Below are 16,179 nucleotides of genomic sequence, written 5' to 3'. Positions count from 1 at the left end.
TTTAAAAATTGTCTTGATAGTGTCAATAAATAACTTATCGATCTAAAAACCAGAGAAATTAAATAAGAGGGCTTCAGAAAGCTACTATATTCCCTGTGGTTTTAACAGCAGAGGAAATGTAGCAAGAAAAGCTAGTATTTCCCTTCCATTTCCATGGATCTATTCATTGATAGGGTCACAGATAGAGCAAGCTGGTAAGATCATCAAAAAAGACCTCCAGAACCATACCTGAGGGAACACTGTCAAAACAGCTCTTCCCTGTCAGGCTGCAGCCAGCTCATCTCTATCATTCTAAAAATGAACTTAATTAAGAAAAAAGAAAGAATTTCATCTGAGATAGATCTTCGATGGCAGCAGGGCATGATGTAGCTCTTACATGTCAGCACAGAGTGATGTATATGGCTCACATCCATAAAATGGATAATCTTGGAAATTTCAAAAGACTGGTGCCACCAGTGAAAATCTGGACAGCAGCATTCAAGGAGACCAGGGTAATTCAGATAATTAATGACAAACTTGGGCAAATAGTGTTCTAGGTGGAATCAGTCTCTCCCAAGATCTTTTCCAGCATGACACTGTTATTCCTATAACAGCACTTGTTTGGTTTCTCTGGGTGGAAGGTACAGAAACACACTTTACTACACCCTGTAGTAAAGGCACAGCAGCAAAGGAGGAAGAAATGGTTTATTTGTGCTTTTCTTTCCTCATCTTTACACTGTAAAAGCTACAAGCTTTCTAAAAGGGATGTTTTTTGGGTGGCAGGGTGACAGAGGAAGACAATAAATATAGTAAAGAAAGACAAATTGATGACCTCTTGCAGGACCCCAGTCTTATGTCAATCACAAACTTATATATATATATATATATATATATATGTATAAAATATGTGATTTTTCTATTAATTCTTCATCTTCTGATGAGATTATGGATTCCTAAGTCTCTTTCTTTTACCCAAAATCTCTGAATGCAGATCAGAGAGATATTTTGCTTTATGAACATGGCTTTCATCAGGTTAACACATTAAATCCACTCTCTTGGAAGGGATGGTGACTTTAGTTGAGGCAACCAGTCAAATAAACCACTGGGGTACGAAGCATAGACACTAAAATAAAACATTAATTTTGTCTGTAATATGTCAAAAAAGAAAGTAAGAAAAGGGAACAGATTGAAGCCAGCAAAGCTAATCATTAATTTCACTTTGTTTAACTGAAGTGCACTCTGTCTTACCGTTTGCTGCAGGTCAGGTATGATAATTCGAATCACTAAAGTGTTGCTCTGACTATCTTCCATTCTGCTGCTTGGCTTTTCTGCAGTTGCTCTAATTGTGTCATAAATAGTTTCTTCTTTGGAGCTGTCTGATTCAGACTCAACAGAATAGTCAGAGAAGCTTTGTGCCATTTCATCTTCACTTGATGTGGGGCTACGAGGCATGTTAAAGTTTCTTTTCCTGCCAATACAAAGGAGAAAAATAAAAAATAAGTTACAGTTCAAGTCTTCAAAATGAATCAGCTCCATTTTTTTTTTTGTTGGAAATAACATGGATTTAACAAGGAAGTTTTATGGTTTTTTTCCTTTTATTTCTTTCTGTCAATTATGTGGGTAGGCAGAGTATAAAGGAAATAAATCTGGCTACCAATTTACTAGAGAAGAGGAAGGGCAGGAGAAGGAAAAGAGATTAATAAAAAAGAAGATTACCTTCCTTCCCAGGCACACCCAACCTCCCAAAGGATCCAGAAAAAACAGCATAATTACCCAGTCCTGTGCTAACCAGCACCACTGTAAACTGTACTAAGAGCTAGGTCTGGCTTTGAAGCCTCCTCCTCCAAGAGAAAAGACATTTCAGGGAATTAATGTAAATGCTAAACTAACATCACCCTGTACATCAAAAATCTGCTCAGGGGAGGCATTCATAAAAGTCAATATTCCCAAACAGTGGAACCAAACAAAAAATTAAATCTTACAGCAAGCCAGACAGACACATGCTGCTCTCTTGTTTGTGGCTCACACAACATGCCTTTAAACCAACACCACCCAAATCTATCCATTATATATATGTACTCCGAGTTTAGAAGCAGTTTCAATCTGTAATATAGCTCAGGCTGAAATGAAAGTCATGTTTATTCCAGACTAAAGACATTTGTAATCAGGGATCTCACACTAAGAACAGCAGAGCATTTTCCTTCTAAGCTTTTGCACTTAAGAAGAAAAAAGAGGAGAGCAATAGAATTTTTTTTTGTCCCACAAAACCATTACAGGATATGAAAATTATTATTCTATGGAAAAATAGAATGGAAGAAACTAGAATGGAGGAAAACATCTACAGTGGAAAAAAACTGAAAAGACCAACAATAAACTCTGCAGTGCTTGGACATCATGTAATTTTTCAGGTTTAGGAGGCCAAAAAATGTATTATTATTTTTCTTTTTCTCCTGTGAGTAATCATCCAAGACAATTCCTCTGCTTTTTAATGCAAAATAAAAAATTCAGTTAAAAGAAAAATAAAATTTAATAAATAAATACATCAATGAAGAGCCATTCACTCTAGCAATTCCACTATCAGCTCACATTTAAATAGAGACAGTATAGCAAAAGTGGAGCATGGAAGGGTGAAGTGATTTGACCAAAGTCACTCATAAACCAGGTGACTGTACTGAGGTATCCAAATGCGCATTTTCTATACTGATCTCTCAGCCAGATCATCCAAATTAAATAAAGTCAAACAAGAACAAAGGATAAAAGAACATTTTTTACCACTGTGTCTAACACTTTAGTTTAAGCCAATTTAGTTTAAGTCATTCCCTCTTCATTGCCCAGTCACTGTCCCAGCAGTGACTCCAGAGAAGGGACCAAAGGCTGCCACTGTAATTTCCCATTTTAAGGCATCCATATGTTGGCCGAGCAGTGGTGAGTCAGGCCTGAGGCTGGAGGTCAAGGACATGTACTCCCACAGCACATCACATCACATCCCCACATCATCAAGCCTTATTGTTGTTTCTGATTAAGGATAATTCCAGTGTTATTACCCTCAGCTATAATCACTAATGAAGACAAAACCAGTGCATTCAGAAATCTGAAAGCAAGCCAGTTCACAGCAGCTTAATGCAAGGCTCTATTTACAAAGGAAAACTCTGCAGGGAGTATTCCATTTTTTTGCTGCTTCACTGAACTGTAGATTAATGCTGCTCTCCAAAGCACCTTAATTCAATAAAAATCATAAACATTTCTGTGGCTTCTCTGTTTATCTGCCACTGCTAAAAGACATGAACCCAAAATACAGCAGGGCAATACAAAGAATTTAAGAGCATAAGAGGTACAGGCCAGTGAGTGTCAGCATTAAGACATAAAGACCATCATGTGGTTTGTCTGTCCCTAAAGCCAACTGAGAGTGCAATACATTCCAGGGCAGTGGATTCGACAGAGACCAGTAAACTGCAGTTATACAGCAGCCAAAAAAAGAGTTGAGTTAGGAGAAAAAAACTTCCCCAGGTTTTGGTAAGAGGATTTTCATGCAAAAACTTCCCAGGAATATCTCATTCTAGAATAAGAAAGGGAAATCTCCAGCTGAAGAACCAGTTCACAGGAATCAAGCCTTTAAGTTTAATAAATAGCGGGACAAAGAACTCCTTTGAAACACGTCAACAAGGCACAAGACACCTAATCTTCTGGAAAATAATGCACAAGTAAGCACAGAAAGGATAATGAAAGTCTGTATCCACAGTGGCAAAATGAACAGGATATGGGCCCCACCAGCACAGTGGAGAAACAGATCATTTAAACATGATTTTTTAAACAAGACTATTTGAATACTAGAGAAACTGGCAATTTGTTTGGTTCAAGTTGTGTGGAGATGGAAGATCCCACCATTTGTTAACCAGAGCCACTGGCTTCCCACATGGAAGGTGTTATCTTTTAGGAACTATTTCACTTTTGTCCCAAGGATATTCCTAAAGATTTTTCCACAACCAAACTTATTACATCAGGAAAATGAGGCAGGTTGCCTGGCTTATTAATTAATACTTGTATAACCCATGAAAATATTGCATCCCAGGTTCCTAATTCCTAGCTGCCAATTCATTGGTTCAATATGGCTGAAACATAGATTAGTCTCATCATGATTGTCTGGGATGCCTTTTTTCCTTTTCTTAAAAAAAAACAAACCCAAAACCCAACAGATCATAGGATTCCTACAGTTAAACTGATCGTGTTTTGTCTGTGGCTGCTTTTGGTGTAGAGAAGTGCTAGGTGCTGACTAGACTCTCTGTAAATAAATAAAATGAGATGTCATTATCATCTTTGCAGTAAACACACAATGAAACGTGTCACACCAACAAGGTTTCTTCCACTTCATGGCCTCTGTCCACATTTCTCAACTCCTGGCCACCAAGTGTGTCCCAGCTCCATGCACTGTCCTGCCCTGGCCTCTGCACATCCCCTAAGCAAAGCAAGTGTAAGCTGCAGCTGGTTAAACACCCCTTTTGACACATGAAGGCCACAGAAAAGCAGGAAGATGAAAGAGCGGAAGGATGGCTTTAAGCTCCCCGTATTGCTGGACATTTCCCCCAGCACCTTGCCCTTTAGCTCAGCAGGAACAGCAGGATGTGCACCCAGCCTCTGGGGCTATGGCCAGGTGATGTTTCTCAGACCAACAGGCCAGATGAAAGAAGCAGAGCTCAGACTGCTGCCTTCCCTTTACAGATGCTATTTTTAGATTTGTTTTTTCTCTGTCCAGCCCGCAGCTTTCACAAAATCTGCTGGAATTTCTTATTCTGCCATTTGCTGCCACCACACCATTAAGGAGAGTTTGAAACAGTCCAAACCATGACCATCAAACTGCCTTTTTCTCTAAAAAATAATTTTTAAAAAGCCCTACAAGAACATTGTAAAAGGCTGGAATTAAACAGTGCACAGGCTAACAAACAGGAAAAAATTCAACTCCCAGAGCTCACTCTCCGGGTGAAAGGTGTGGTCCAGTGAGTGCAAACAGATCCAGCAGGGGAAAAACCCAGAACAGCAACAGATTAATCTATCCTTTGGAGACTTAAGAGTTGCAATCTGTCTGAACAACTTAGGCCATAGTGTGCTCCAGCCAAACCGTCTGTAGAATTTCTTGTCAGACCCTCTAGAATCATCAAGGTTGCTGAGACATAAATTATTCTAAAATAAGAAAGAAGAGGCTGAGAAGCAGAAAAACAAGACCACAAGAACCAGATAACAGGGGCAGTTAAACACCTGGACTGTGACCAATCATATGTCCTGAGAAGTGTGTGCTGAATGTGTGGACAAGATAGAGGCACCAATCAAGTACTGCGTGATCATGTGAACGGTAGTTTTAGAATCTATTAATAAGTACATAATGTAAACAATAAATGGCTTCTGCGTAATCATATTGGTTCATTGTTCAGAGGTCCTGAGCTTCTGCACTTAAGGTTGTTAAACATTACACAAAAGGAATTTAATAAACATATGTTTACATTTATTTGTATCTTTGATATTGTAAACTTGATGTGAAAGGGTATAAAATATCAACGACAGAGAGACACACCGGACAGGGGATTTTCATTGAACATCCATGTATTATCAGATAAACCCACGATAAAAACTATGTTCGAAAATCTTTGGCGTAATTATAGCTCTGTATGATTTTTGTTGACCCTGCAAAGTACCAAACCCTCCTGGTCTTGTTTGTCCCTAAAACACAGCTGAGGTGCAAGAACCAAATGTCTTGTCCAAGGCCACCAAGACCAGGTCTCAGAGCAAGGTTTTGAATTCAGGGGTCACTGGCTCCTAGTCAAGATAAGACCAATCTATTTTTATATAAACACTCATTTGCACAATAGCAGCCCTGCTGCCTGCAGGGAGAAGCCCTCCATACAGCTGCTGTCAGGCCAGTTACAATACCTGTGGGCACTGTCAAGGGCTAAGGCCACGAACCCGACTGTGAGCAAAGTTTGCTGGGAGAGGAACAGTCACTGCTATAAAGAGGGATTTAGTAATTAACTCTGAAGGAAAACTATTCAGGAAAGAGATTTCTGTGTAAAACCAGCCAGAGCTCTCAACACTTGGATTCTGTGGCTTTATTCAGTATTATTTATATCAGCTCAAGAACCAGCTTGACAAAGTACTAAATTAAAATGCTGGAGAAGATCAAACATTTTCTTTTCTAATTATAATGATTTTTTTTTCTAAATGGACTTCAGACAGAGCTGAAGGTGGGGGGTTGAGTCCCAGCACACCATGCATTTCACACCTCCCCATGGCTGGGCAGAGAAGGTCATGCAGAGGAAAATTTGAATTGAAGACCAACTCCAAAGGGCAATTTGCAATTTGATGGCTTCAACCTCCCTCTGCACTCCAACTTTAAAGCTGGCAGTAACCAGCATTGCCTCCCAAAAGACAAGCTCACCGTCCTTCTCACCCCAGAGCACTCCATGCTTGTCCCCAGACTGCTTTAATACAGTGAAGCAAAACAAAGCACTAATCCAGGTCAAACTCCAGCTTTTTTTTTTTTTTTTTTTTGTTTGGGAGGTTAGTTTCAACATCCATCATGCCTCTGAACTGGATCACTATGCAAATGTTTGCAAAAGCAGCAGGATAAAATTGGCACAAGGCCAGAAGTGAATGGCTGCGGCTTGAAAAGGGCAGAACCACTTCACCCAAAGGCAGCATGAATGTTTGCCAGCATGGAGTGGATCTGAGACACCACTGCCCAAGTGACAGGAAAGAGATCTCCATAAACAGCTATCTGAGCCAATGGAAATGTTATCAGCACCCAAATTCCACAACTCCAACAGCAGGGCAGAAATGAAAGCCATGGATGCAAAATTCAGCCAGGCAAATGCAAAACCAAAAAGAAAATATCTACAAGAAGAAAGCCGGAACATGCACAGGGAGTGCTAAACAATCCACAGCAAAACCTCAGGGGAGACAAGGCACTCGGAGCTCCCCTGTTCTCCCAGCTCCACCAGAAAGGGACAACAACCCCCCTGATTACAGCTTTATTCTCCATTCAGCAGTCCCTCACTTAAACTCACTTCCTGGTGATGTATTTTTGATAATTTTGTTAAATAACTGAAACACCCAGATAAATATGTTAGAAGATGAGTGCTGATACTAATACTACAGTAGCAGAATGATGAGCAAAAATTACTCCTGTACTTTTCTCTGAAACTGTTGTTTCTCAGTGTGACATCTCGTGCTTCCAAACTGAATTATTGATTGGAAATCAATATTCAAAGTCAATGATCATATCCATTGGTTCTCATCAGAGCCACCAGGAGATTTTTACTGCTGTGTAAAGAGCAGATTGATGCAGCCCTTGATTTCTCTCCTGGGTGATCAGTGCAAGTGTAGAATTGTTTTGCAAAAGGGCTCAAGAGTGAGACTTTACCTCACCTATTTTTTTTTTTAGGAAACAAGAAGAAAATTGTGTGGAGAAATTGTTGAACCTGGCATTTATTTCTGAATTCTCTTGTTCTTGTACATTTGCACAGACTTGCCAAGAAGAGTCTTAAATGCCAACATCATATTATTAAAATGGGTCTGAAAGCAGGTTTTTTTTTTTATTTTAGTATTTTTAAACGTAAGTACTTCACCATTATCAATGCTGCACAACCACAAAATCTGCACAAGCATCCTATTTCTGCAAATACAGGGTAGTTTTTTGAGTTTCTTTCATTACCAAGCAGCTTTGGATGCTAAATTTCTCCTTTGTTCTCTGTCTCCTCTACTTAGCATTTATTTTCCCTGTAAACTATTCAGCTGATCATGGTATCTCCATGGAAAGGCTGAAGTTCAGCCAGGCAGATGTAAAGAGACATTTTGGGGAATGATTGGTACAACAAATACAGGAGACAAGCAACTCCTTCTGCTGAATAAGAAAGGCTGGAAGACAGGCAGAGAAAAAAAAAGCTTCTGAATGTCTGAAGTGGAATTTTAACATGAAAAACATTTCAAGTAGGATTTCAACCTGAGAAAACAGAACCTGCCAGCAGGAAGAGGAACCAGGTGTAAAGATTTAGCACCGGGTGGAGCAGTAAAATTGGTTACAATGTTTAAAAATGTTTAAAAAATTATTCAAACATATTAAAAGGGGAAACATAGCAAGTATTTATAAATGTTAACAGGCACAGGGAAGTTTGCAGTAAAGGCCAACTGCCTGTGGCAATATAAATTCTTAAGTGGCTTCTTTTAAGCCCCTGCAAGGTTTCCAGAGCAATTCTGGCTGACCTTTATTTAAAGGTCCTTCTTCCACACAAGGAATTAGGACCAGCGCCGTGAGCCCCACAGAGGTACCTTCCAGGCTCTGTTCATTTCTACAGTTGTTTTTAGCATGGCCTCTAGTTTTCACATTTATTAGAACTTGTGTTTCCCAACAGATAGACAACAGTGCTCCTAAGGCAATCTTTAAATACTCCTTGCAGTGAAAACTATATAGTTTACTTGTGGCAAAGTAATAATCACTTTGAAATATTAAATAAGATCCTACAGAAATTACATGTGCTTAGTTGTAAATTCAACATTCAGTTTGAAAATTCATCTGTTTAGTATGTATTGATCCAGAATTCTAAACCACTTTAAACACATGATAAACAAAACAAAAACAAAACAAAACAAAACAAAAAAGCTAAATAAGTAGCAGCTAAATAACTCATTCAAATAGGGTGGAAGACGACAAAATGTTTTAGGAAATGCACCCAGCACATTGTTCTGGATACATGACTTGCATCCAAAAACTGCAATGTCTTCTTGGACTCAACATTGCATTCATGAGCAAAACAACAGCCAAAGTATGAAAAAGCAACATGAAACACGGAGAAGTTTATCATTTAATCCAATTCCACATACAGAAAGGCATTTCTGCATAACATGACAGCTTTTACATAAAATATTACAAAAAATTTCTTTATTGTGAAGGTGGGCAGGCACTGGTTGCCCAGAGCAGCTGTGGTAGCCCCATCCTGGAAGTTTTCTACAACAAAATAAACTGCAGATGCAATGACTGTAAGAAAAAATTCCCCTTCAGTTTTCCAAACCAAAAATGCTACAACGTGAGTAGTTATGACATGTTCTTGAAGCAATGTTGAAGTATTGCACCACTTCAATTTTTAATAGTCACTGTCTATTTCTAAATAGATGGATAAAATGGTCATTTTAGGGTGCCCATTAAATTTCCTTACCAAACAGAAGCATGTAGGGCAAGACATTTTATCTTCCAGCCTTTCTGCTCCCAGCCTCTCCTTGCACTTAGCTACGTAAATATCAAAAAGATTATGATATGTTGGAAGGGAAAGGACATAAGAGAATTTAAAAAGATTTACAACAGGAGTCTGGAAAAAAATCAAAGCTTGTTGAACATATTTACCTCCATTTCACATCCCTGATGGACAAAAGCAGCTTTGTTGCTTGTTAATTTGCATTTGATGTTTGTCAACCTCTTTCCTCTTTACTCATAAAACATTTTTTTCTGATAATTCAAATACAAACAGCATTAAATGTTAACAGAGAAGCACTGCTGGTGTCTTGTTATGTAGATTAGATCAAGCCCTGAGAGCAGATAAAGCAGATTCCCTCTCCTCCTTGCACACAGGTTAGCATTTAGAGTTTGCTACGAAGTTTAACCTGAATTTTCCTCAGATGTGATCCTGGTGAGGGCTACTATGTCATTTTATTTGCTGTGTTGACAGAAACAGTTTCATTGTTTGCTTTAGTTTAATCAATGGAATAACATGCCATCTAAAAAAAGGCAAAGCTTCACATATCACAGAATCACTAGGTTGGAAGAAACCTTCGAGATCATCGAGTCCAACCCATGCCCCAACACCTCAAGTAAACCATGTCACCGAGTGCCAAATCCAGTCTTTTTCAAACACATCCAGGGATGGTGACTCCACCACCTCCCCAGACAGACCATTCCAGTACTTTGTCACTCTTTCCGTAAAAAACTTTTTCCTAATAGCCAACGTATATTTCCCTAGGCGCAGCTTAAGACTGTGTCCTCTCAAATAGATGCTCTGTTTTTCTTATAAAAGGACAAGTTATCTTTGGTTGAGAGCTGGTACAGCAAATAAAATCTATCACTGTTTCTCCTTGTGTATGTTGGGGTTTTTTTCTAATTTAGTTTCAATTAATTTATTTCAGTTTCAACTCAGCAGGAAACACCCCTTGAGGTTTGCAGAGGACACCAAGTGTCTACAGGTGGGATTTGGGGGTACAGAGCTCAGACTCCAGGTCTGCTGTTCTGGGCCAGTCCTCTGCCAAAGAGCCTGTAGGGGGAGATTTTCCCTGGCCTTCACATCAGCTTAATTTCTTTCCTTAATCCAGGGGGAAACAACAAACAAACGGTGACCCAAAAAGGATGGAAGAGAAATAGGGCAGGTGAGCAGCCCTTGGTTTAGCCAAACTCCAAGTACTGCAAGTACAGCCACGTGCCTTGTCCTCACCATCCCTCTGCCCATCTGTGTCTGTCTGCAGTGAATATTCCTGTTTGCCAGGGCCAAATGGCCTCTAGGCTTTTCTTAATTGCAGAAAAACTTCCCTTTTTTTTTTTTCAGAGGCAACTTTGAAAAAGGAACTCTGCTGACCTTACCTGCATCTTCCCTGGCTATTTTCCAGCCCAAGGTAAGCATAATTTATACTCCAAGGCTTTAATTTACACTCCAGCCTGTGATCATGGCACAACCAAGGACATTCTTTAGGGTTTTTTAGATGAAGGTTGGTTATGGTAGACTGGAAAAAATTTCTGCAGGCTTAGAAAGGTTAAGTGACCTGCCAAACTGACCCAGGCAGCACAGTGACTCTGTAGAATAACTGAGAAATAATTTATTTTCTTGACCTTTGATATCTTTGATTCAATTCATTATACGGATACGATACTAATTTCTACCAAATTATAGCCAGACAAAAATTAGGCAATCAACCCAATTAAACTGATTAAAAGAGCCAGTTTCCTCATTGATTACCAAGGTTTAATTATTACCTTCAGTAAACAGCTCAAGAAATAAAATATCACTTCTTAGGCAAGAAGAAAACAGAATGAGATCCATGTTTGTGACCATTCGGCAAAAGGGAAACAAAAGATAGGAAGTTATTGTGTGAAAATACAGATTCATAAACTCTTCCAGTTTTTGGTATTTAAATTCCAGGTTTAGTTTGGAATTTAATATTAAAAATAAATAGCATGCTAAATCACCCAGGGTTAAATGCTTGCAATATTTTTAATTTAGACACAGTTTAGGATACCAACAAAGCTGTTTTTCTGAAATATCCCTCTCTCAATGCAGAATCAAAATGAAATCAGCCTCCCTGGATACAATGACCTGGATTCTTTGCTGTGCCTTAGACTCAGAGAATCACCAAGTCATTTGGGTCACAGGGGTCTCTGGAGGTCTTTATTTCAACCTCTTGCTCAGAGGAGATCCAGCAATGAGATCTGCTTGGGTTGCTCACGCTTTTATCCAATCCTGCCTGGAAAATCTCACTGAAGACAGCTCTTTTCCAGACTTACCTCATCCTCTCCTTGCAGGACAATATTCCAGCCTCCTTTTTCTTGGTGGCCCCCCACAGAACCTGCTCCAGTTTGTCCGTATCTTTCCTGTTCTGTGGTGGGTCCAGATCTGGAAACATGGTGCAAGATGTGGTCTGAAGAGTGTCAAGTCACAGCTGGTACCATAACTTTTCTCCAGCTGGTGGCTGTGCAACTTAGTTTATAATGGAGATTCAGTCAAATTTCAGCCGCACCTAAGTTTCTGGATTCATTTATACCTCTTTACAGTGATTTTTTTACAAGGTGTATTTTCTACCTGTCTGTGTAGTTCTCTAATTCAGTCCCAGGTAACATAAGGCCTCAAATGAGGCTGTTGGAAAACCAGAAATACTTTAAACAGATTTCTTTCTAATTGACTAGATTTCATGTTGATTGTACTCCTGGAAGTCCTAATTAAGTGAATTCATTACCATTTATAATTTCTTGACAGCACACTTTGGAGATTTCAACCATGGAAATTATCACAGTCTAATCAAGATATGCAAACTGAATATAAAAGCACTTTCAAAAAAAAAAAGAAATTTGATTGAATCAGGATAGAAAATAATCCTAATGAGAAAACCAGCATCACTTGCACTCCAGGCATACTACTATCACTTTCTGCCACAGAGAAAGTATTTAGGAAAAGATTTTATTAAAAGTTCCAAAGGAGCTATAGAGGATTTGACAGAACCTTTGTGAAGCACACCCACGTGTAACCATGACTTCCTAGGAATGACAAGCAGTAATGCCCATGAACACTGTGCTTGGAAAGGCTCCTGGGTTTCTATAAAACTGGGGGCTGGGATGACCCTGTAAGAGGCACCCCTCACTTTGCTCCTCTGGTGTCTTCAGGTGGGTTGCTGGTGGGAACAGCTGTGATGCAAAGCTCATTTCCTGATGCTGCTGCTGATGCTGCCAAAGCTAACTGTGTCTGCACCTGGTCAGAGGGGAGGAACAGCATCCAGGCAGCTCTGTTCTCCCTGTAATGCAGCTGAGCAGGGAAGGCAATAATTAAGCCCATCATGTGAACCAAACTCTTCAGGACATACTCATTAATGAGATTTACAAAACCTCTCTGCTTTGTCATTTTCAGGAATGAAGGAGGCAGAGCCCACACGAGAAAAGCCCTTTTCAGCATTAACATAAAACTAGAAATACTTTTTTTTTTTCACGCTTTTAAAGAAAAGAAGCATTAAAAAGAGATTTGCTGTTAGGTTTTATGTCTGCTTAATGTTTTCCCACAGCTTTTATGTAGCTTCCCTTGCAGTTGGTTTTTGTTGCAGCAAGTGTTTATTTGTAGTTGTATGTTTAAGCTTGTCAGTTATACAGTTCATTCTTGTGCGACCCCAGTTCCTCCCAAGTTGGTTTACCCCTAAGAGTTGTATCCTCCCCTGACATGCCCATCATTGTAGACCCAACCCTTTATTCCCAAACTTTCCCTGCCTGTCACCACTACCCTGCTCCTACCCCTTGTCCATCATTGTAAACCCTGCCCTTTGTTCTGGATCCTTCCCTGTCAATCCCCTAACCCTCAAGACCCCATTGGCCTGCATGACTGGTCCTCTCCTCCCCCTCATCTCTGTTGGTCCCTGCATTGTAATCCCCTGCCCTTGTTCCTCCATCCTGTATTCCCCATTGGCTGTTTGTTTGTACTTGCCCATTGAGTTGCTGCTATATAAAATCCTGAGCACAGTAGTGCTTGGGGCTCTTCTGTCCCTGATCCTCTTCAGCAATAAACCTGTTTCCAGAACTTCAAACAGAGAGCCTCCTCCTCCTCCTTTACCTGATCCTGACTGTGGTCATTAAACTGCTTTTGTTGAGCTTGTGGCTCAAAAGGTTCAGCTCTGGGATCAAACCCTACCCAGGCTGTTCCTCACTCCTGGGGCAGAGCAAGCCACAGTGTTCTCAGAGCTAACGCAGGCCCCAGCAGAACCGCATTGGGTTTTGGGGTTTTTTTCACACCTGTCATCACTAGCTGCCTCACCTCAAAAGTTTTCTGCAGTTCTTAATAAATCCAAACTTCTCCGTTTGGTTTTTCAGTTACATATGGAGAGTGACCACTTTTCCATATCAGCTGAATTTTCTTACATGCTTCTTAAAGGGAGCTTATATAAAAGAAGGAGAGTGGCTTTTCCCACAGGCAGATAATGACAGGACAAGGGGGAATGGTTTTAAACTGAAAGACAGGAGATTTAAATCAGGAAGAAATTCTTTACTCAGGAGCTGGTGAGGGCCTGGAACTGGGTGCCCAGAGAAGGTGGCTGCCCCTGGATCCTTGGAAGTGTCAAAGGCCAGGCTGGATGGGGCTTGGGGAATCCTGTGAGATAGTGGAAGATGTCCCTGCAAATTTAAACATTTCAGCCAACAGAACACAGTTATTCCCATCAACTCAACACATTGTCAAACACAACACTTAAAATCCAAATTTGCGCACCTGTTTCTCTTTAGATTGGTGTGCTTATCTTTGATAGGGGCCCTACCACAGAAGCAGTCAGTCAATTATTAAATGTCCTGATAAGCTAGGAATTCAGTGGGCTGAGCTTTGAGGAAAACACATTTTTTAAATCTCTTTCTCCTTTTTCCATTTTTACAGACTGCTGATCCAAATTATACTGCTTCATGTCACCACACACTTTACAGCAATCCATCTGACACATTTTACATAATTTTTGTATTTTCATTCTCCTTCCAGTGCTCATCCAAAGGCACTGTTAGGACTCACTATCTAATCCTTGATCTGTGTTCATAAATGCACATTGACACAGACACCTGCAGCAGCCAGTGCAAGAAAAGGCACCTTCAGTTACTTTTATCACAGAGAAAATGAGTTTTTTAGTTTTCAGATCATACAGAAGCATCATGCTTCACCAAAGGAAACCTAAGTTTCAATCAGTGTCCTTTTTATTCTAGTTTTCTGATTCCTGAGTTTCATGCTTCAATTTATTTTGTAATGATTGAACTGGAAGCCAAGAAAGCAATGTTACTTCAAGAAATTGCTCTGCATAAGAAGTTCTAAGTGATCTCCAGAGTGCTGCCAAAACTTTTTAGACTGTGTTTTGAAAGAATCAGAGAAAAGCAAAGATAGACATTTATAATAAATGTAGGGACTAGAAGTCTTTATTAATAGGAAACACTGAAAATGCAGCATTTAGGTAAGGTAAACGAAATAAAAGAAATATGATTGGGCTGCACCACAAAAGGCTCGATTCCATCAGTTCTCACCTCACTGTACAAAATCCAAGGAATTCTTCATCCAGTCCTAACATCAGCTGCAAATTTGCAGGGATCTCATTAATAAATTGCTCCTAGATAAAAACAGGGGGTTTGTTATGTCTAACACAAGTATGAAAACTTCAGTCCACCTGGTAGTTCATATTTCAGGTACTTCGGAGAGGAAGAGGATAAAAGTCAACAAGATCTTCCAGCCATCTTCACTCCAGGCTGCAATTCAACTGCAAATTCCTCTGCTCTGGGTTCATTTTTGTAACCCACCCACCACTATAAAGCAGAAGGAGGAACAGTTTCCTTTCTGGAGATAAGATTTTTGGAAGCATTTTTGACCACCTGTTTGTTGAAAAACTCACCTTTGCAGAATCCAGCACCACCCACGGTTGAGGTCCTGGAGTGTAACTGTACCTTTGCCCACCTGACACAAATTCAAACGTTTTCACTCCAAAACCAGCTTGGCACACTTACCTGTCAACGCAGGTGACAGCAACAGTGTCAAGATGATCATCAGAATCTAGTTCTCTTTCATCTCAGATTCCTGAACAAAACACAGAAAGATATAAAGATTTATAGCTGAAGAAAGAAATTGTGACTCAATGGCCACCCTATTTAAATGCTATAAAGCAGAAATGCTCAAGGAGATTTTTTTTCTCCACAAAGGAGATTTTGATGGGAGAAAGAGAGAGGAATTTTACTACATTGCATATTTCCGAAGTATTCCTCATACTCCTAACATAAATAATGCATAGCTTTGCAAGGGCAGAGCCTGCCATGGCTTCACTCACTCCAGAGTGCTTCTGGCAGTATGAAGTCAGCACTGAGACAAAAATAGGCTCTTCTGGTTATCAAGAAAGACATAATTTCAGGCCAGATCTGACAGAAGGTGAAAGGTGCTACTCTGCTGTTTCCCACAAACATCTTCCTTGATTTAAGTCTTGCCAAAGCTCTGAGCATCCCAGGAATGTGCATCTGCTGAACAGCCCAACTACAAGCAGCAAAATGCTTGGTTTTGCCTCTCCAAGTCCACCTGAGATCCTGAAATTAGAGTCTGCTGTCTGCAGGCCCCCAAAGAGATTCACCAAATCAGCAAACATGTGCTGAGCATCCCAGTCCAGCTCTGGACATAGCATGTATCCAGATATCCATATCTAGCTGTGCTCCCAAGTGTGCATGACTGGATTCAAATTTCATTGCCTTCATTGATGATTAGAAGCTCATGCTAAACAAAATTCTTTTCTGTTACATATTTTCCTCTTTTTACAGATATAAGTAGAAGGGAAAATCCAGGTTTTTCCACTGCAACTACAAGTTTGACTAACTCTACTTTTTGTTATACTCGGCTGTATGGTTCTCCATCAGAAAATACTGCTGAATTATTATACTTTCAGTGTATTTAAGCCCATTCTTTATTTTAAATATAGACTTTG

General features: G+C 39.9%; 1 protein-coding gene across 8 annotated transcripts in view; it reads right to left on the bottom strand.

Annotated features, from left to right (window-relative positions):
* The window catches only part of SHANK2 (SH3 and multiple ankyrin repeat domains 2), a 278,034-nt gene that overhangs the window by 244,733 nt on the left and 17,122 nt on the right, over positions 1–16,179 (bottom strand). For 6 of the 8 annotated variants that reach the window (XM_088057744.1, XM_088057749.1, XM_088057742.1 and 3 more), the window contains 3 exons: positions 15,221–15,290; positions 14,747–14,829; positions 1,228–1,447 (listed from right to left, as the gene is read on the bottom strand). In XM_088057744.1, coding sequence (XP_087913870.1) covers positions 1,228–1,447; positions 14,747–14,790 — 264 coding nt within the window. In that variant the 5' untranslated portion in view covers positions 14,791–14,829; positions 15,221–15,290. The remainder of the gene's footprint in view (positions 1–1,227; positions 1,448–14,746; positions 14,830–15,220; positions 15,291–16,179) is intronic. The other 2 variants (XM_088057747.1, XM_088057746.1) reach the window with 1 other exon arrangement.

Source organism: Pseudopodoces humilis, chromosome 7 (genome assembly GCF_049639895.1).
Source record: "Pseudopodoces humilis isolate 2021_Gansu_Grassland_sample_001 chromosome 7, ASM4963989v1, whole genome shotgun sequence".
NCBI lineage: Eukaryota > Metazoa > Chordata > Aves > Passeriformes > Paridae > Pseudopodoces > Pseudopodoces humilis.
The sequence above is the reverse complement of the archived record's forward strand: the minus strand, read 5'-3'. Positions and strand labels throughout refer to the sequence as shown.